The sequence below is a fragment of the Chionomys nivalis genome, chromosome 2 (genome assembly GCF_950005125.1).
Source record: "Chionomys nivalis chromosome 2, mChiNiv1.1, whole genome shotgun sequence".
Lineage (NCBI taxonomy): Eukaryota > Metazoa > Chordata > Mammalia > Rodentia > Cricetidae > Chionomys > Chionomys nivalis.
Genome location: NC_080087.1, coordinates 69693976 through 69715464, shown reverse-complemented (window position 1 = coordinate 69715464; position 21489 = coordinate 69693976). Strand labels below are relative to the sequence as shown.

General features: G+C 39.7%; 1 protein-coding gene across 1 annotated transcript in view; it reads right to left on the bottom strand.

Annotated features, from left to right (window-relative positions):
- LOC130868132 (killer cell immunoglobulin-like receptor 3DL1) overlaps window positions 1-21224 on the bottom strand; it is a 42986-nt gene extending 21762 nt beyond the window's left edge. Inside the window, exons 1-2 of the mRNA XM_057760383.1 lie at window positions 21168-21224; window positions 19082-19375 (exon numbers count right to left, since the gene is read on the bottom strand). Coding sequence (XP_057616366.1) covers window positions 19082-19375; window positions 21168-21177 — 304 coding nt within the window. The 5' untranslated portion in view covers window positions 21178-21224. The remainder of the gene's footprint in view (window positions 1-19081; window positions 19376-21167) is intronic.
- Between the last annotated feature and the right edge of the window lie 265 nt (window positions 21225-21489).

The following is a 21489-nucleotide window of genomic DNA, read 5'->3' as shown; positions in this document are numbered from 1 at the left end:
TTAGTCATCAGCACATCATGTATAGAGATGCATATTCATGGTTTTTGATCCACTAGGTAATCACAGGTGCTGTTCGTTCATTTTTGTAATAGCCTTGTCATCAGAGACCAGCCTCTCACATTATTCCTTCCCATTCCTTTAACTCTTATGTTCTTTCCACTGGCCACCTTTTTTTGATGTCCTCTGATCCTTAAAAGGGCTGATCTAGATGTTCCAAAGTTGGTGTTTGTCTCTATATATTGTTTTAGATGACTTGAGCTGAAGAGTTTGTTCATATAAGACTTTAGGTCACAGCCTCTCCTCCCCTTGCTGGTTTCCATTCTTCTCCTAGTTGATTCTCCTTTCTGATTTACCATACATGTATTCTGTTACCCACCATTCCCACCATTCTTTATTCGCCACTCCACTTATGCTCCCTTCCTCTCTATATCACACACATTTGCTAGTTTCAGGGATCACCACAAAAAAATGAGACTAATTTTCTCTCTCTCCTTCACACACACACACACACACACACACACACACACACACACACACACACAGAGAGAGAGAGAGAGAGAGAGAGAGAGAGAGAATGACAGATATGTATAAATATGCTGTAAAGAGTCTATACTTTGTTAGATAATCTAAAATATTAATGAACTTTAAACTAAATACAGGTAGCCTACTTTCTCAAAAGAAATAACACGTACTTTGTATTGAGTTTTCATGTCATTATAGTTCCTCTTGCCTTGGGCATGTATTACACCAGGAAGCTTGTTTTTCTCAAAGCATACTATTTTTCATTATGTATAAAATAAACTGCTTGGGATCAGAGTCAAGAAGTCTGTAACAGTCAGGCTAACTAAGTCATGATGAACTGTGTTACCTCTTTCCCTCTCAAGGTTTTTTCTCTGCTACCCATAGCATTTGCAGGGATTGCCATAGCTGGCAACAAGTCTAAAGGTCCAAGACCTCAGGGGAGGGTAGAATGTTTTCTTTAAATAGAAAGGGTTCATGAAACCCCTCACAGGATTCATGACCGTAAGTGAGCATGAAATTAACACAGATTTTAACCTGTATTATAGACCAAATCATTGCACAATTATCAGCTGTTTACTAAGCTTCAAAGTAAGAGGAACAAAATAGAACAACAGCTCTGCCACTTTATTCACATAGAGCCAGTGTATGGAGAGCTTATAAAGGGAGATAAAATGCTTGTCAATTGTTCTCCAAGCCAGAACAGTAAGATTTTGCTTGAAACCTCTCAGGTAGGAAAATACAAAAAAATCAAGAAGAGAGAGAGAGACAGAGAGAGAGAGAGAGAGAGAGAGAGAGACAGAGAGACAGAGAGACAGAGAGACAGAGAGGAGGGTGCAAATGTTCTGCTGGATGCATCTTTGCAGGTCTCAGCCAGGGAGTCCAAATGAACTTTACAGTTGCTCAGATTCCAGGATGGTCACACCCATTTAGAACTCACCTACCAAACCAATCTGAGTGGAGCCATTTTATCCGGCTATACCACTCTTGATTATGTGCATGAAGGGATTGTAAGTCAACACACTGGATACAGTAGCTCATTCATTTATAGATCCACCAGGTAATGACAGCTGCTGTGAGTTCATTTGTGCAACAGATATGTCATGTACAATGGCCAGCCTCTCTCACCACACAACTCCCCATTCTCCGGCTCTAATTTCTTCACTGCTCCCCTTTGGTGTTGTTTCTGGAGATCTTCAAGGGGCTGATGTAGATTTGGTAAGTTGCCAGTATGTGGGAGGAGTTAGGGAGATAAGTCAGTTTTGAATATGATCAAAATAAATTGTATGCATATATGAAACATAAAATTCTCTGGTAAATGAATGGAACTTGAAAAGTTCATCCATCCTCAGTGATGTAACCCAGACCCAGGAAGAAAAACATGGTATATACTCACTTATAAACTGCTATTAGCCCTAAAGTAAAAAATAACCATCCAGTAATCTAAAGACCTAAAGAATCAAAGTAACAAAGTGACTTGGGATGGCATAAATCTTATTGTGACGGGGGAATAGATATCAGAGGTAGATGTGAGGGAGGGGTCTTGATGGGGTAGTCATGGGAACAGTAGAGAGATCAGGTGGAAGGAGGCTGGATAGAGAGAGTAATGGGAATGACAACTGGAACAGGAGCATCTCTGGGATGAACTTGAAACCCAGTGCAATGAAAACTCCCAGAAATCTATGTGTGTGATCTTAGCTAAGAATCCCAGTGATGGAGAATTCAGAGCCTCAACCAGTCACGTTCTGTTACTAGACAAGACCAGTGGAGCGATTAGTACCACAACCAATTGCATAACTTTGACCTACAATTTGCTTTGCCTACAAGATATGGTGGAGGAAAGGTGGCACAGAAATTGTGGGAGTAGCCAACCAATGACTGATCCAAATTGAGACCTGTAACATGAGAGGTAGTTTTTCCCTAATACTGTCTGGAAGACATGAACACAGAGGCTCGACAGCCCAGAGATCAGCGATAGAACCAAACATGACTGGAAAAATTGTCAGTGAATGATTCTTTATGATACTCTTCTATGTTCATAGATTATTTTCCTAGCCCAACTATCATCAGAGAGGCTTGGATAAGGAACAGATGGAAACATGCAGAGAACTACATCCAAACCTTTGGCAGACTCAGGGAATGCATTGGAAGAAAAGGGTGAAGGATTGTGAGAGCCAGGGTGGTCAAGTAAACATAAGAAAACTACAGAATTAACCATTCTGAGTTCACAAGGGGTCATAGAGACTGAACCACCAAACAGAGAGCTTGTATGAGACTGATCTAGGGTCCCCACACATGTTACAGTTGTTCAGCTTGGTCTTCTAGTGTGTCTCTGACAGTGTTATGTACTTTTTAGACACTTTTCTCTTACTGGGTTGCCTTGTGCAGCTTCAGTAGGAGAGTAGGTGCCAGGTCTTACTGCAACTTGATATACTCTGGCTGCCTGATACCCATGGGAGGTCTGCTCTTTTCTGAATAGAAGGAGGAGAAGTTGAAGGGGAGATGGGAAGTTGAATGGAAAAGCTGGGAGAGAAAACCATGATTGGACTGCAAAAATATTAATTAAAAAATAAATTAAAAGGAAATTTTCTTCAAATAAAAAAATCTCCTGTAAAGGATACCACTTTATTCCTTCTCCTGCCCTTCTTTCTAGGTCCCCCCCCTCTCTCTTTCTCTCTCTCTCACACACACACAAACACACACAAAAACATGCAGATATATGTTAATACACATTTGTAATAATGAAAACCAATACTTTATATGTTAACCTAAAATTTAATAAAAATGAAAAAGTTAAAATGTAATTTTAAATTGGTTTTTACATCTAAAATTGTACAGTATTTACCATTTAGAATCTGGCTTACTTTGCTAAACATTATTTCCATTTACATCTATTTTCTTGAATTAGATTTTTTTATATTGCATAAAATCTTCAAGTCACATGACAATAAAGCACCTCTCTGCTACATTCTTTGAAGACAATTTCTATTAAAGAGATTTCAAATAACATTCTTTCTTTGGGATTCTCACAGTCTCTGTAACCTTAACTCTTGGGAAGTTGAAGCAGGAAAACCCAAAGTTGTAGGGTACTTAAAAAGTTCCAGCTTCAAATCAAAAGACAGACAGACAGAAACACAAAAATGTACCTCACATTACTGGTATTAAAATCCAAAAGGGAATATATGGGACAATGTCCTAGATGTTTTTTTGTCAACTTGACACAAGCTATAGTCACTTGGGAAATAGGACTCTGAATCAAGAAAACACATCCACATGATAAGTCTATAGTCAAGTCTGCTGGGCATTTCCTTGATTCATGGTTGATGTGAGAAGGTTTAGACTACTGTGATGGTGTCACTGTTTGTCAGGCCACCCAAAATTGTACAAGAAAGTAGGCTGAACAAGGCATGAGGAATGATCCAGTATGCAATGAACCTTTATTGTATCTGCTTCAGTTGCTTCCTACTTTGGCTTCACAGAATGGATTGTAATCTGGGGTTGTGTAAGACATGTAATCCAACAGATATTTTACCCCAATTAGCTTTAGGTCATGGGGTTTTATAATAGCTATAGAAATCATATTTAAGACTGTTCCTGTGTACATACTCTGTATGACTCTGGTGAGATGTGAGCAAACATCTGTTGATCCCAGATAGGGTACCCATGACACATCCAATAAATGATCCACCCAGGACTATTTTGGTGAATTAATGCATTTACTAGGATTGTTTACAGGATCATGATGATATGGATGTGAGTGTTTCTTCAGAGATTCAACAGTCTGGCCACTAACACATTTTAATAAAGCAGAGACTTTCATTCATATCCTGACAAACAGTATACATCTGAGACAAGGGATTCCAAAATGCATCCCCCAGACACCCCAGTCAGGTGATTTTAAAGGCAAACTTTTACACTCTGTCTACGTGAAAGCAGAAGGCCATCTGGTACAAAGAAAGCTTTTATTTATAGAAACAGAAAGAGCAGCTTTCCTAAAATTCTGCATGACCAGTCAATTACAAAAATAAATCACTAGCTTTAACATTTCAAGTACAATTTTGATTCATAGTTCTCTTAAGCACAGAAATTTAAAACTTTTAAACATAAATGTAGCCATCAATATAACACTAACCATCCTAATGAATGAGGAGATAATTAAAGGTAGCTGTACCTTCATAACCTTGTGCCAAAATAGGTAGTCAATTGGAGGGTCTTCTCTGCTTTGCTATCATAATTACACATACATTTTTGGGGAAAGCACTGGTAAATTTGTGTGTGAGTCTTGTATGCTTCAGAATCTTCCTGATACTTGTGAGGTTTTGTTTACTACCTGAGTCTTAATAATTCCTCTTCCAAAAGGCTTTGATTGACATGAGTTAATTTTTCAGGAGCACAGTAATAGAAATATGGGAGAAGCAGATGGTGTCTTACCTGAGTCACATTTTAGAAAATATTTTTCAATAGAGAAGTCTATATTGAAAGATTAAGGAAAGACATGGATGCTTCTGATAAAAGAATATTTTGACAAAGAGCATTTTGGATACACAGAACAGTATATGCTAAAACCCAGTGTTAAGTGTGGGCTTCTGGAAGGATATCAGCAGTAGTCAAAAGTCAAAATAGGAAAATGGGTGTGATTATGATCAAAATATAGATACATATAAGAAAATGTCATGAGAATCAGTGTGTTGTATAACATTATTACATATTAATAATATATACTAATAAAAAGAATGAGCCTCTTGCTGATATGAAATTCAAGTAGGTCCAGGAAATACAGCTAGTTAGGCATTACAGGTTGGCATAAATGAAAAAGATTAAATAGAAGTTATATTAACTTATGTCCAAAGGAAAAGTGATAACCACAATACTTTTAAATAAAGAAAATCCACATTCTGTTCTATGCTGGAATAATGATGGATGGTCCTGAAGTTAGAGACCTCTGCCCTTTGATTCCAGCAATTGTTAGTTTTTGCTGCCAAAAGGGCTGAGTTCTCCACAGAAGAATTCTTCATAACTTCCTTTAGAACTCACGTCCTATAGACAGTCTTTGTTCTCAACTTATCATTTCATAACTCCTATGTAAACACTGGTATCTGTAGATAATTCCTGAGACTTCTTTCAATTGGGCATGATCACTTGTTGTTTGAATGTCCCATGAACAAATTCTGTGTATGTCACCTCCAGCATTTCTTTTCTTTCATGTTCCTAGAAAGAGGTAAATGTTAAGTGATGTTGTATGCACGTGTTATTACAGAGCATGAGGGAATGCAGGCCTCATCGTATACGGAAAAGGGTGGTTACATGAGGGCCTACCTGTTGCATGTCCTTCTTGGTCATAGATGGCTGCATTTTTAGGGGCAGAAGTAATTAGTAACATCTAAGAAAGCATTACTGCAAGTTCATTTCAAATACCAATGTATTAATGAGAGATATGGTAAAACCCAAGTTGGCTCTTCTTCCCCAGAGCAGAGTCAGCTGTTCTGCATCTCTGTGTTCTAAGCTCCATCTCATCATATTGCTACACTACCAGTTCTCTGTTCAGTGCTCCTCTCTCTTTCATAAAACTTCTCCTGAGGGAAAGAACAAGGGCTTATCTTTTCTATTGGTAAATCCCTACCCCTGTGACCCTGTCCTGGGCTAAGTAAATGAAGACCACACACCTGCATTCTTCCAGGCTCAGTTTCTCATGCTACTCAGATGACACTCACTGACTTCTTCCCGATATTTACTCCTTTTGGCAGAGTACCGAGAATGAATGATGAACATGAGGAAGATAGCCACCATCAAAAATGACACTCTAATCAGAATATGCAGGAGTCCGTGATTATCTGCTGAAAGATATAAATCCAATAAGTTGTCAGTCTTAGGACTAGTGAATTATATTGCCTAATATTTAATGATAGAAGGATAAGTAATAAACTATTAATTTTTAGGACAAGATTCTTGAAGAAGAACTGCTCTTATTCAGCTAATGCACACAGTATTAAACTGATTCCTAATGGTTTTTCTTTAGACTACTATATTAATGTGTCACTCAGCCCTCAGTACGGAAGTTTCTATTTGCAATAGGTGATCAGTACAGATACCCACAACTTGCTAAAGTGCAGAAAATAAAACACTGTGGAATGCTTGGCTCTAAATGGGACATTTACATCACTTCCACTTCTACAAATCTTCAGTGTTCATTGTGGAAAACAGCTGGGCCAAAATTAGCTAAATGAACTTGATTATAATTACTAACAAGACTGTGTTGTGAACACATGCGGACTGTAGTGGTATTTTGAAGAGGGATTCCCCACTGTATGCTGTGAATACCGTATGAAGAAGCTGTTTTGGGCCTGTAATAGGGTAGAGCAGAGCTGGGGTGCTGAACAAAAAGAAGGCTGGGAGAAATAAAAAAGATGTAACCTTGCCAAACACAGGTGCCGGAAACTTTACCCAGTAAGCAAGAGCCTCGTGGCAATACACAGATTACTAGAACTGGGTTCATTTAAGATATAAGAGTAAGTCAATCAGAGGAAATTCAGAGAATCATTAGATCTTACTACAAAAACCTGTATGCCACAAAATTGGAAAATGTTATAGAAATGGACACTTTTTTAGATAAGTACCATATACCAAAGTTAAACCAGGACCAGGTGAACAATCTAAATAGACCTGTTAGTCGCGAAGAATTAGAAGTTGTTATAAAAAACCTCTCCACCAAAAAAAGCCCAGGTCCAGACGGCTTCAATGCAGAATTCTACCAGAACTTCCAAGAAGACCTAATACCTATACTCCTTAATGTATTTCACGATATTGAAACAGAGAAGTCATTGCCAAATTCCTTTTATGAAGCTGAAGTTACTCTGATACCAAAACCACACAAAGACACAACCAAGAAAGAGAACTACAGGCCAATCTCACTCATGAACATCGACGCAAAAATACTCAATAAAATACTGGCAAACCGAATCCAAGAACACATTAGAAAAATTATCCATTATGATCAAGTAGGCTTCATCCCAGAGATGCAGGGCTGGTTCAACATACGAAAATCTATCAATGTAATCCATCATATAAATAATCTGAAAGTAAAAAGCCATATGATCATTTCATTAGATGCTGAAAAAGCATTTGACAAAATTCAACATCCCTTTATGATAAAGGTCTTAGAGAGATTAGGAATACAAGGGTCGTTCCTAACTATAATAAAAGCTATTTATAGCAAGCCGTCAGCTAACATCAAATTAAATGGAGAGAAACTCAAAGCTATTCCACTAAAATCAGGAACACGACAAGGTTGTCCACTCTCTCCATACCTCTTTAATATAGTGCTTGAAATTCTAGCAATAGCAATAAGACAACATAAGGGGATCAAAGGGATTCAAATCGGAAAGGAAGAAGTTAAACTTTCATTATTTGCAGACGATATGATAGTGTACATAAGCGACCCCAAAAACTCCAGCAAAAAACTCCTTCAGCTGATAAACACCTTTAGTAACGTTGCAGGATACAAGATCAATTCCAAAATATCAGTTGCCCTCCTATACACAAAGGATAAGGAAGCAGAGATGGAAATCAGAGAAGCATCACCCTTCACGATAGCCACAAATAGCATAAAATATATTGGGGTGGGGGTGAGTTTGTGACCTGACCGGCGGCGGAAGCAGCACTGGACAGGAAACTCTGAAGTTCCTCATCCCCCACCCTATACTCCCTGGGTTCCCTGCAGGGGCTCTACACCCTGCATACTGCCTCTCTCTTCTTGTCCCACCCAGCTTGCATCCAGAACCCTTCTTCCTTCTGCCCCCTTTCCTCTTTGGGCACATAACACCATCCAGCTCAGTCTGTCTGGCGCTGGGGGCAAATCCTCAGGGCAAGTAGGCAGGTGAGACTTCCTTTGTCTCTCCAGCCTGCCTGCATCAAGCAAGGTAAGGCCTTTGTTTACAAACTACCCAACCTGCACGGAGATCTGATCTAGGCACCAGGAGAGACAGCAGCAGGGTGAGTTTGTGACCTGACTGGCGGCGGCGGAAGCAGCCCTGGACAGGGAACTCTGAAGTTCCTCATCCCCCACCCTATACTCCCTGGGCTCCCTGCAGGGGCTCTACACCCTGCATACTGCCTCTCTCTTCTTGTCCCACCCAGCTTGCATCCAGAACCCTTCTTCCTTCTGCCCCCTTTCCTCTTTGGGCACATAACACCATCCAGCTCAGTCTGTCTGGCGCTGGGGGCAAATCTTCAGGGCAAGTAGGCAGGCGAGACTTCCTTTGGTTCACTGGCCTGCCTGCACCAGGCAAGGTAAGGCCTTTGTTTTCGAACTACCCAACCTGCACGGAGATCTGATCTTGGCACCAGGAGAGCCATCAGTGGGAGAGCTAATCTGGGTACCAGGAGAGCCGTCTTTGGGCACGGAGATCTGATATTGGTACCAGGAGAGACATCACTGGAGCACCAGGAGAGCTATCACTGCAGGGTGCCATCACTGGGAAAGTACATCAGTAGGCAAGGAGACCTGATCCGGTAAAAGAAGATCCATAGGGGAGCATTCGGAGAAAGAGATGGGCAGGCGCCAATGCAAGAATTCACCCAACAATCTGAAAAACTATATGAAACCACCAGAACCCAGCGACCTCACAACAGGAGGACATGAACACCTTAATCATGAAGAAGTAGATAAAATTGACTTTATGAAAGTGATTGACGCCCTTAAACAGCATGTAAAAAATGCCCTTATAGAAATGGATGAGAAGTATAACAGAAAGATTGAAGAATTGAGTAAATCAGTGAATGATACCCTAGGAAACCAAGGAAAAACAATCAAACAAATAATGGAAACAGTTCAAGACTTAAAAACTGAAATGGAGGCAAAGAAGAAAACACAAACAGAAGGCCAGCTGGACAGGGAAAATCTAGGTAAACGAATAGAGACTACAGAAACAAGCATAACCAACAGAATACAAGAGATAGAAGAAAGAATCTCAGAATCTGAAGATACCATAGAGAAAATAAACACGCTGATCAAAGAAAACAGCAAGGCCAACAAATTCTCATCACAAAACATTCAGGAAATATGGGACACAATAAAAAGACCAAACCTAAGAATAATAGGAATAGAAGAAGGAGAAGAAGCACAGCTCAACGGTCCAGAAAATATATTTAATAAAATTATAGAAGAAAACTTTCCCAACCTAAAGAAAGATATACCTATGAAGGTTCAAGAAGCATACAGAACACCGAATAGGCTGGATCAAAAAAAAACATCCTCTCGCCATATAATAATCAAAACACAAAGCATACAGAATAAAGAAAGAATACTAAGAGCAGCAAAGGAAAAAGGCCAAGTTACTTATAAAGGTAAACCTATCAGACTTACACCTGACTTCTCTATGGAAACCATGAAAGCCAGAAGGTCCTGGATAGATGTACTGCAGAAACTAAGAGACCATGGATGCAAGCCCAGACTACTATACCCAGCCAAGCTTTCGTTCACTATAAATGGAGAAAACAAAATTTTCCAGGATAAAAACAAATTTAAACAATACGTAGCCACAAATCCAGCCTTACAGAAAGTAATAGAAGGAAAATCACTAATCAAGGAGTCCAACAATGACCACAGTAACTCAGACATCTAGAAACCCTTTACCAGCACATCTCAAAGAAGGGAAACACACAAAATCTACTACTAAAAAAAATGACCGGAGTTAACAACCACTGGTCATTAATATCACTTAATGTCAATGGACTCAACTCACCTATAAAAAGGCACAGACTAAGAGATTGGATACGAAAACAGGATCCAACATTCTGCTGTTTACAAGAAACACACCTCAACCACAAAGACAGGCACCTACTCAGAGTAAAGGGCTGGGATAAGGCTTATCAAGTAAATGGACCTAGGAAACAAGCAGGTGTGGCCATACTAATTTCTAACAAAGTTGACTTCAAACTTAAATCAATCAGAAGAGATGGAGAGGGACATTTTCTACTCATAACAGGAACAATTCATCAGGATGAAATCTCGATCCTGAATATCTATGCCCCTAATATAAAAGCACCCACGTACGTAAAAGAAACATTGTTAAAACTCAAGGCAGCCATCAAACCGCACACATTAATAGTAGGAGACTTTAATACTCCTCTCTCACCAATGGACAGTCAATCAGACAGAAACCTAACAGAGAAAAAAGAGAATTAATGGAGGTAATGAATCAAATGGACTTAACAGACATCTATAGAATATTCCACCCAAACAGGAAAGAATATACCTTCTTCTCTGCAGCTCATGGAACCTTCTCAAAAATCGACCACATACTCGGTAACAAAGCAAACATTCACAGTTACAAAAAAATATTAATAACCACCTGTATCTTATCAGATCACCATGGATTAAAGCTAGAATTCAGCAACAATGCTACCCCCAGAAAGCCTACAAACTCATGGAAACTGAATAGTCAACTACTGAACCATACCTGGATTAAGGAAGAAATAAAGAAAGAAATTAAACTCTTCCTTGAAGACAATGAAAATAAAGAAACAACATACTCAAACCTATGGGACACTATGAAAGCAGTCCTGAGAGGAAAGTTCATAGCACTAACTGCCCACTTAAAGAAAACAGAGAAAGCACACATTGGAGACTTAACAGCCCACCTGAAAGCTCTAGAAAAAAAAGAAGCAGACTCACCTAGAAGGGGTAGAAGACTGGAAATAATCAAACTGAGGGCTGAAATCAACAAAATAGAGACACAGAAAACAATTGAAAGAATCAATAAATCAAAAAGCTGGTTCCTGGAGAAAATCAACAAGATTGATAAACCCCTATCCAAACTAATCAAACGGCAGAGAGAGAATTTGCAAATTAATAAGATCAGAAATGAAAAGGGAGACATAACCACAGACACAGAGGAAATTCAGAGAATCATTAGATCTTACTACAAAAGCCTGTATGCCACAAAACTGGAAAATGTAAAAGAAATGGACACTTTTTTAGATAAATACCATATACCAAAGTTAAACCAGGACCAGGTGAACAACCTAAATAGACCTGTTAGTCGTGAAGAATTAGAAGCTGTTATCAAAAACCTCCCTTCCAAAACAAGTCCAGGACCAGATGGTTTCAATGCGGAATTCTACCAGAACTTCCAAGAAGACCTAATACCTATACTCCTTAAGGTATTTCACAATATAGAAACAGAAGAGTCATTGCCAAATTCCTTTTATGAAGCTACAGTAACTCTGATACCAAAACCACACAAAGACCCAACCAAGAAAGAAAATTACAGGCCAATCTCACTCATGAACATCGATGCAAAAATCCTCAACAAAATTCTGGCAAACCGAATCCAAGAACACATTAGAAAAATTATCCATTATGATCAAGTAGGCTTCATACCAGAGATGCAGGGCTGGTTTAACATACGCAAATCTATCAATGTAATCCATCATATAAATAAACTGAAAGAAAAAAAACATATGATTGTTTCATTAGACGCTGAAAAAGCATTTGACAAAATTCAACATCCCTTTATGATAAAAGTCTTGGAAAGATTAGGGATACAAGGGTCATACCTAAATTTAATTAAAGCTATATACAGCAAGCCGACAGCTAATATCAAATTAAATGGAGAGAAACTTAAAGCCATCCCACTAAAATCAGGAACACGCCAAGGCTGTCCACTCTCTCCATACTTCTTCAATATAGTTCTCGAAGTTTTAGCAATAGCAATAAGACAACATAAGGGGATAAAGGGGATTCAAATTGGAAAGGAAGAAGTTAAACTTGCATTATTTGCAGATGATATGATAGTGTACATGAGCGACCCCAAAAACTCCACCAAAGAACTCCTACAGCTGATAAACGCCTTTAGTAATGTGGCAGGATACAAGATCAACTCCAAAAAATCAGTCGCCCTCTTATACACAAAGGATATGGAAGCAGAGAGGGAAATAAGAGAATCATCACCTTTCACGATAGCCACAAAAAGCATAAACTATCTTGGGGTAACTCTAACCAAGGAAGTGAAAGATCTATTTGACAAGAACTTTAAGGCATTGAAGAAAGAAATTGAAGAGGATACCAGAAAATGGAAGGATCTCCCTTGCTCCTGGATTGGGAGGATCAACATAGTAAAAATGGCAATTCTACCAAGGGCAATTTATAGATTCAATGCAATCCCCATTAAAATCCCATCAAAATTCTTCACAGATCTTGAAAGGACAATAATCAACTTTATATGGAGAAACAAAAAACCCAGGATAGCCAAAACAATCTTATATAATAAAGGAACTTCTGGAGGCATTACCATCCCTGACTTCAAACTCTATTACAGAGCTACAGTAATGAAAACAGCATGGTACTGGCATAAAAACAGAGCAGTCGACCAATGGAATCGTATAGAAGACCCGGATTTTAACCCACAAACCTATGAACAACTAATTTTCGGTAAAGGAGCTAAAAGTATACAATGGAAGAAAGAAAGCATCTTCAACAAATGGTGCTGGCACAATTGGATGTCAACCTGTAGAAGAATGAAAATAGACCCATATCTATCACCATGCACAAAACTCAAGTCCAAATGGATCAAAGACCTCAATATCAATCTGAACACACTGAACCTGATAGAAGAGAAAATGGGAAGTACCCTACAACATATGGGCACAGGAGATCGCTTCCTATGTATAACCCCAGCAGCACAGACATTAAGGGCAACATTGAATAAATGGGACCTCCTGAAACTGAGAAGCTTCTGTAAAGCAAAGGACACTGTCATTAAGACAAAAATGCAGCCTACTTACTGGGAGAATATCTTCACCAACCCCGCTACAGACAAAGGTCTGATCTCCAAAATATATAAAGAACTCAAGAAACTAGACTTTAAAAGGATAATTAACCCAATTAAAAAATGGGGCACTGAACTGAACAGAGAATTCTCAGCAGAAGAAGTTCAAATGGCCAAAAGATACTTAAGGTCATGCTCAACCTCCTTAGCGATCAGAGAAATGCAAATCAAAACAACTTTGAGATATCATCTTACACCTGTCAGAATGGCTAAAATCAAAAACACCAAGGATAGCCTTTGCTGGAGAGGTTGTGGAGAAAGGGGTACCCTCATCCATTGCTGGTGGGACTGCAAACTTGTGCAACCACTTTGGAAATCAGTGTGGCGGTTTCTCAGAAAAATTGGGATCAACCTACCCCTGGACCCAGCAATAGCACTCTTGGGAATATACCCAAGAGATGCCCTAGCATATGACAAAAGCATTTGTCCAACTATGTTCATAGCAGCATTATTTGTAATAGCCAGAACCTGGAAGCAACCTAGATGCCCTTCAATGGAAGAATGGATGAAGAAAGTGTGGAATATATACACATAAGAGTACTACTCTGCGGTAAAAAACAATGACTTCTCGAATTTTGCATGCAAATGGACGGAAATAGAAAATACGATCCTGAGTGAGGTAACCCAGACCCAAAAAGAAGATCATGGGATGTATTCACTCATAATTGGTTTCTAGCCATGGATAGGGGCCACTGAGTCTATAATTTGTGATCCTAAAGAAGCTAAACAAGAGGGTAAACCCAAGGAAAAACATATAGATATCCTCCCAGCTATGGGAAATAGACAAGATTGATGGGCAAAAAATGGGAATCTTGGGGGGTGGGGTGGGATGGGGATGAGGGGAGATGGGGAGAGAAAAGTGTGAAGGAGAAGATGAGGGGAACTGGGGGAATCGGGGTGATTGGGGGTAAAGGAAGGTTGGATGGGGGAGCAGGGAAACTCATACCTTAGTTAAGGGAGCCACCTAAGGGTTGGCAAGAGACTTGAACCTGGAATGGCTACCAGAAGCCCAGGGCAATGTCCCCAGTTAGTTCATTGGGGCACCTGAGGATAGGGAACCTGAAATGAACCTATCCTATAATCATACTGATGAATATCTTGCATATCGCCATAGAACCTTCATCTAGCGATGGATGGAGATAGAGACAGAGACCCAAACTGGAGCACCGGACTGAGCTCCCAAGGTTATAATGAGGAGCAGAAGGAGAGAGAACATGAACAAGGAAGTCAGGACCATGAGGGGTGCACCCAACCACTGAGACAGGGGGGCCGATCTATTGGGAGCTCACCAAGGCCAGCTGGACTGCTACTGAAAAAAACATGGGATAAAACCGGACTCTCTGAATGTGGTGGACAATGAGAGCTGACGAGAGGCCAAGGAGAATGGCACAGGAACTTTCATCTGGAGATGGATCGAGAGAGAGACAGAGACCCAATTTGGATCAACCGTCTGAGCTCTTAAGGTCTAAATGAGGAGCAGAAGGAGGGAGAACATGAGCAAGGAAATCAGGACCACGAGGGGTGCACCCACCCACTGTGACAGTGGAACTGATCTATTGGGAGCTCTCCAAGGCCAGCTGGACTGGGACTGAATAAGCATGGGTTGAAATTGGACTCTCTGAACAAGGCGGACAATGAAGGCTGATGAGAAGCCAAGGACAATGGCACTAGGTTTAGATCCTAATACATGAACTGGCTTTGTGGGAGCGTAGCCTGTTTGGATGCTCACCTCCCTGGACCTAGATAGAAGTGGGAGGACCTTGGTCTTCATGTAGAGCAGGGAATTTGGACTGCTCTTCAGTATCGAGAGGGAGGGGGAGTGGACTAGGGGGAGGAGAAGTGCAGAGGGGATAGGGGGAGAGGAGCGTGGGGAGGGGGCAATATGTGGGAGGAGGGGGAGGGAAATGGGAAACGGGGAGCAGTTGTAAATTTTAAGTAAAAAAGAATAAAAAAAAAAGAATTCAAAAAAAAATATATTGGGGTAACCCTAACCAAGGAAGTAAAGGATCTATTTGACAAGAACTTTAAGTCAATGAAGAAAGAAGTTGAGGAGGATACCAGAAAATGGAAGTGTCTCCCTTGCTCTTGGATAGGGAGGATCAACATAGTAAAAATGGCAATTCTACCAAGGGCAATTTATAGATTCAATGCAATCCCCATTAAAATCCCATCAAAATTCTTCACAGATCTTGAGAGGACAATAATCAACTTTATATGGAGAAACAAAAAACCCAGGATAGCCAAAACAATCTTATATAATAAAGGATCGTCTGGAGGCATTACCATCCCTGACCTCAAACTCTATTACAGAGCCTCAGTATTGAAAACAGCTTGGTATTGGCATAAAAACAGAGAAGTCGATTAATGGAACCGAGTAGAAGACCCTGATTTTAACCCACAAACTTATGAACACCTAATTTTTGATAAGGGAGCTAAAAGTATTCAATGGAAAAAAGAGAGCATCTTCAACAAATGGTGCTGGCAGAACTGGTTGTCAACGTGTAGAAGAATGAAAATAGATCCATATCTATCACCATGCACAAAACTCAAGTCCAAATGGATTAAAGACCTCAATGTTAGTCTGAGCACACTGAACCTGATAGAAGAAAAAGTTGGAAGTACTCTACAACATATGGGTACAGGAGATCACTTCCTACGTTTATCCCCAGCAGCACAGACATTAAGGACAACATTGAATAAATGGGACCTCCTGAAACTGAGTAGCTTCTGTAAAGCAAAGGACACTGTCACTAAGACAAAAAGGCAACCCACTGACTGGGAGAAGATCTTCACCAACCCTGCAACAGACAAAGGTCTGATCTCCAAAATATATAAAGAACTCATGAAACTAGACTTTAAAATGCTAATGAACCCAATAAAAAAATGGGGCACTGATCTGAACAGAGAATTCTCAACAGAAGAAATTCAAATGGCCAAAAGACACTTAAGGTCATGCTCAACCTCCTTAGCGATAAGGGAAATGCAAATTAAAACAACTTTGAGATACCATCTTACACCTGTCAGAATGGCTAAAATCAAAAACACCAATGATAGCCTTTGCTGGCGAGGTTGTGGAGAAAGAGGCACACTCATTCATTGCTGGTGGGAATGCAAACTTGTGCAACCACTTTGGAAATCAGTGTGGCGATTTCTCAGGAAATTTGGGATCAACCTACCCCAAGATCCAGTAATACCACTATTGGGAATATACCCAAGAGATGCCACATCAAATGACAAAAGTATCTGTTCAACTATGTTCATAGCAGCATTGTTTGTAATAGCCAAAACCTGGAAACAACCTAGATGCCCTTAATGGAGGAATGGATGAAGAAAGTGTGGAATATATACATATTAGAGTACTACTCAGCAGTAAAAAACAATGACTTCTCGAATTTTGCGTGCAAATGGATGGAAATAGAAAACACTATCCTGAGTGAGGTATCCCAGACCCAAAAAGAGGAACATGGGATGTACTCACTCATAATCGGTTTCTAGCCGTAAATAAAAGACATTAAGCATATAATGTGTGATCCTATAGAAGTTAAATAAGAAAGTGAACCCAAAGAAAATCATATAGTCATCCGCATAGAGAGGGGGAAGTAGACAAGATTGCAGGGCAAAAACTGGTAACTTGCGGGTGAGGTGGCATGGGGCAAAGAAGAAATGGGATGAGAAACATGAGAAGGGGAGGATGGGAGGAGCTCGGGGGATTGGGATGGTTGGGATATAGGAAGGATGGATATGGGAGCAGCGAAGTATATATCCTATCTAAGGGAGCCATCTTAGGGTTGGCAAGAGACTTGACTCTTGAGGGGTTCGCAGGTGTCCAGGAATATGTCCCCAGCTGGTACCTTGGGCAACTAAGGAGAGGGAACCTGAAATGACCCTATCCTATACTGATGAATATCTTGCATATCACCTTAGAACCTTCATCTGGCGATGGATCGAGGTAGAGACAGAGTCTCAATTTGGAGCAACGGTCTGAGCTCTTAAGGTCCAAATGAGGAGCAGAAGGAGGGAGAACATGAGCAAAATATCAGGACCACGAGGGATGCACCCACCCACTGTGACAGTGGAACTGATTTATTGGGAGCCCACCAAGGCCAGCTGGTCTGGGACTGAATAAGCATTGGTTGATTCTGGACTCTCTGAGCATGGCGGTCAATGAAGGCTGATGAGAAGCCAAGGACAATGGCACTAGGTTTTGATCCTAATACATGAACTGGCTTTGTGGGAGCTTAGCCTGTTTGGACGCTCACCTTTCTGGACGTAGATAGAAGGACCTTGGTCTTCCCGCAGGGCAGGGAATTTGGACGGCTCTTCAGTATCGAGAGGGAGGGGGAATGGAGTGGGGGAGGAGAAGAGGAGTGGGGATAGGGGGAGGGTAGTGGGGGGAGGGGGCAATATTTGGGAGGAGGGGAGGGAAATGGGAAACGGGGAGCAGGTGGAAATTTTAATTAAAAAAAAAAAAGTTAGTCAATAAGAATCTAGAGCTAATGGGCCAAACAGTGATTTAATTAATACAGTTTCTGTGTGATTGCTTCGGATGGCTGGGAAACAAACAAGTGGTCTTCTTACAATAACATTTCATTTGTAATTAATAAGTAAAGTTTGCCTGAAGATCAGAAAGTAAAAGTCAGCCTTACAGACCAGGCAGTGGTAACACACACCTTTAATTCCAGTAATCATATTAGTTTGTCATAGAAATATGGTGGTGCACACCTTTAATCCTAGTGGTGCAAGCCCTTATTCCCAGCCCTGGAGAGGATTATAAAATGGGAGAAGACAGCTCTCAGACATAGTCTCATTCTGAGATTCATGGAGGCAGGATCACCATTTTGGACTAAGTTGAGGTAAGAGTCAGTAGCTGGCTGCTTTGCTTTTCAGACCCTCAGGTTGAACCTCAATTTCTGTCTCTGAGTTGTTATTAATCATGCCTCATAGGAAAGTTGCATGTTTGTACTCAAAAGCAGTTGTGACAGCACGCACAAAATCAGTAGATGCTCAAGTCAGATCAAATCCCATCATGCAGTGGGGATGTGGACATCAAGTCCCACTTTTAGTCAAGGAGATATAGGCAAACAATAACTGCTGGAAAAATTAGTTTCAAGAGTGTTGCTACAAGTAAAGTGGCCATGCGCCACTGGTAGGTCACACATCCATGAATATATGCGCATCACAAATTGAACTTCATGGATAAAAAATATAATAGAGTTTGGTAGGTAGGTCCAGGAGGAGTTGAGAAAGTGGGTGAATATGATCAAAGCACATTGTTTAAAATAATCAAAGAAATAATACGTATAAAATTATGAAGAATAATAAACTAGATGGCATATGTCGTATTACTATGTGTTCTGTGTTTTCGCATATAAAATTCTCATAGTAAATATAATATGTACTAAATATATATGATATCAATGGCAGTAATGCGGAACCTTTCGAAACACCCCAGGCTCTGTTACTATCTGCACTACAAAATGTTTTATGATTATTCTTTAGCTATATGTTCCTATGGCTTCAGAGTATAAAATCCTGAGCAGACAGTCCTTCACCTTGCATGAAGAATTGTGCAGGGACACACACACACACACACACATATATATATACATACACACAAAATACAGATTATGTATTTATGTATTTACTGAGTCTCTATCATCAGTAGGATGGTTCTCAGAAATGGTTTTAGAGTTTCATTAGTCAAAAGACATGATGGATATACAAGACTTTCTTACCTGTGACAGAGATGAACAGTGGGGCACTTGGGGATGACCATACATGGGAAGAGTTCCTGAAAGAGCCATAGCACCTATAGGTCCCAGACTGGATCATAGTAACAAGTAGGAAGTTGGCCTGGAATGTCCCTCTGTGGCTCTGCTCTGCAGGCAGCCCATGTCCTTGAGGCACACCTTCCCTGGACAGATGGAACATGTCAAACTGATGGTCAGAGGTGCAGGACAAGGTCATGTTCTCTCCTGACATCACCACAGGTCCCCTCATGGCTGACAGAGAAGGTTTCTTGTACAAACCTGGAAGAAAGGAGGAAGAGACAGTTAGAGGGGCAGTTCTTTACCAGTGTTCAATCATTCCTTAGAGTTCTGTCTCCCTGCTTCCAATTCTGTGATCACTCTCTCTCAAACCCAACATTCATGTATTCTTTTTTCTACCTCCCTAATTCTTTCTATCTCCCGTTTTTTTTCTATATTATCTTACTGATTCTTGACTTAACGTCAATCCTATAATCATACATTTGCCTTAGTTTCATTTTTGACAATTTCTACCTCTATATGCATAGGTTCATACCATCTTTCTTTTTATATTTGTTTTATAAACAAATATTTAACTTTAGAAGCAATTGGCTTCATTATTGAACATTCAAATATGTACTGTATTTTATACTTGTTTCATTAAAATTTGAAATTAGAATATAATTACATTATTTCATGGCCTCTTTTCATTTTAGTGTAGTTACTTATATTTATTTATATATGTAATCATAATCACATTTATGCTATCATTCTCTCTTGTCCCCTAACCTTCCCTGATTCCATTCCTTTGTTATTCTTTATACTTTCAGTTTTTCCAAATATTCTGTTAAACAATGAGTTTAATTAGATGTACTTGTTGTTTTGTTAGCATATAAATCAATGTACTTCATAAAGACATCTTCATATAGTATATTTTTTCATTTTCTACCCAATTCCTTCCCTTATACCTCTGCTTGTTCTTCTCTGCATTTTGCCTTCATTGGCATATGTATTCTTCCTCTTTACACATCCCTCTTTGTTAATCTCCTTCCCATTCTCATGGTTATTTCCCTATTTCATGACCTACAACTTTCTCATCCTTTGTATATTAAAAATGTAGAATCTGACCTCATTCTAAGTAATTAATTTTTTTCTTGTCTCTTTTTTTCATATGTGTTAATGAATCTCTTTTCCAAATGCAGGATATTCAATTAATGTGGTGTTTGTTTTCCTTAAACAGGGGACATGATGATCTTCTCTCACTTAACACTCTTTGTGTGTATACTGATAAAGTATTATCTCTTATTGGCCTCCCTGTCTCTGCTTCAAAATATCCAATATTTGCCATTATTTCTCCATCTCTACTTTCAAATTTTCTACTCAAGCTTAAGACTTTTTCAGGTTTTCACTTCTCACAAATGCCATGCTTACATTTTCCTCAGCCCTTTCTATCTTTGCATCTTTCTCTCTGTCTCTGTCTTATTCATATTTTTTTTTGTATTTCCATGTCTCTGCATTATTTGTTTCTGTGTATCCCAGGGGGAACTGTTATAGATGTTTTCATCTTTCCTAAAATGTCTGAATAACTTGGGAACATAGACTGACAACAGTTTGAAAATTCAGAGAACAAACAGCAATTGGTGGTCTGCTCAGTTACCCATGGTTATGCTATTTTTTGATGAGTAGTCAGTCAAACATAGAAAAATGACACGTTTATGTCTCTGACAGATGAATTGAAAAGGTAGGAAGTAAACAAAATTCTGAACTGTCGATGTCATTGAATATTAGTAGAAGGATGCCATTGTCTCTGATTATATCAATTTCACTGAGTCACCCCTTTCTCTTTACTTCTAATTATGACTCAGTTGACATCTGTGTATCTGCGCTTCATATTATAACCAATGGTGTATCTTGTGTGTCAGTTTTCATTGTCTGTGTTAGTGATATATTTACCAAGGATACCTTTTTCTAAGTTTCTCACCTTCATTTTCCCCACCATCTCCCAGGACTTCAAGTCTATAGAATAATGATTCTATATCACAGAGAAGATGAGGACCAGATAGCACCCTCTTACCTGTGATCATTATGTCAACAGGGTCACTGGATTCAGACCACTCATATGGTGTTTGGTTATAAGAACCATAGCACGTGTAAACACCAGCATGGTCAGGTGTCACAGGACCTATAGAGAAGCTGGCTTGGGACCCCCCATGATGAGATTCTGCAGGAAGCTGGAAAGAGCTATTGATCATTTGCTTTCTATGTGAAGTCAAAATGAAAGTGTCAAACATAATCTCTGAAAGACACTCCAGGGTCATCTTCTCTCCTGATTTTACCAGGGGAGTTGATAGGACCAATAGGAAAGGCTTCATGTAGATTCCTGTAGAAATAGAGAG